Raw genomic sequence first — 1,151 nt, 5'->3', positions numbered from 1 at the left:
CTCTGACTCATAAGCAACCTGATGTACAACAGTGCGAAACACTGCCAGGTCCTGCGCCATCCTCAGAATCATTCTGATGTTTGAGCCCATTGTTGCAGCAATAAATGTGGACAGCTATAAGAAGTTTTGCTGTGGGGACAAGCAGAGAATTCAAAGATAGTTGGAGGATATCGTGGAATCAAGTTAGGGTTTTGAAATTGGAAGGTAGTGAATGATGATCATGAGCTGATAGACTGATCCAATAGAGACAGGAAACCTGATACATAGATAAAAGGAGTAATGATAGAAATCTATTCTTGGAAGTGGTGAGAGATAGTATATGATGGAGCCCATCACACGAAGGTAAAATGTGACCTTTGAGAGGAGCATCTCTGTTGTAGCAGTTCTGAAAGTAGGCCTGGAGTGTGGATGCAGATACAGGTAGGTTGGTATTTGGTAAAGGACTTAAGGTAGAGTTGATCTCTGATTGCTTCCATTTCCTGGTGAAGCATGACGTAAGATTAGAGGGGTATCAAAGGACATGGTGTCAGAAGCTTAATGAGAGCGAAAGATAGGAAACAGTTTTCAGACTGGGAAGACCTAACAGATTGTATACACACTATTGAGAACTAATTACAGAATGTATTACAAAAACATACAACTTAATCTCTCCCCCCACTTTTTTTAGCACCCTGACATGTATGAAAGAGCAGTGCTAAGAAAAGATCACCAGAAGAAATATGGAGCAACAGTTGATCTTTGGAGCATTGGTGTAACATTTTACCACGCAGCCACGGGATCACTGCCATTCAGACCATTTGAAGGGCCTCGGAGGAATAAGGAAGTGATGTAAGTCAGGTCTTGCCCTAAAGTTTGGAATAATTTATAAAATGTGCTTTGCCTATTTTGCTTCATCATACATAGATCTGGTTATTTTTTATATTTTGCGCTTATTAATAAGAATTTACACTCATGAAAGAGTATAGTCATATTTTTCCATATTGTGACTAAATGTCTTATATACAAAGTATAAATGGCATGTAGGTATTTAAATGTATTTTCTTCCTGTTTTTTATAATGTGTTTCCTATCCTACTGTCTTGGATCATTATTTAAAATGCATGACTTTCTGGACTTTATTCCATCACAGTTTTGTTTGTTTGTTTGTTAAAT

General features: G+C 37.8%; 1 protein-coding gene across 1 annotated transcript in view; it reads left to right on the top strand.

The window, feature by feature from the left end:
• Nucleotides 1–1,151, top strand: part of TBK1 (TANK binding kinase 1) — a 53,167-nt gene that overhangs the window by 22,569 nt on the left and 29,447 nt on the right. Inside the window, exon 5 of the mRNA XM_045288949.1 lies at nucleotides 668–828. Within this exon, the coding sequence (XP_045144884.1) occupies nucleotides 668–828 (161 nt within the window). The remainder of the gene's footprint in view (nucleotides 1–667; nucleotides 829–1,151) is intronic.

This window comes from Echinops telfairi, unplaced genomic scaffold, assembly GCF_000313985.2.
Source record: "Echinops telfairi isolate 266 unplaced genomic scaffold, ASM31398v2 ScPeMD7_2;HRSCAF=8, whole genome shotgun sequence".
NCBI classification, from domain to species: Eukaryota; Metazoa; Chordata; class Mammalia; order Afrosoricida; family Tenrecidae; genus Echinops; species Echinops telfairi.
The sequence above is the reverse complement of the archived record's forward strand: the minus strand, read 5'-3'. Positions and strand labels throughout refer to the sequence as shown.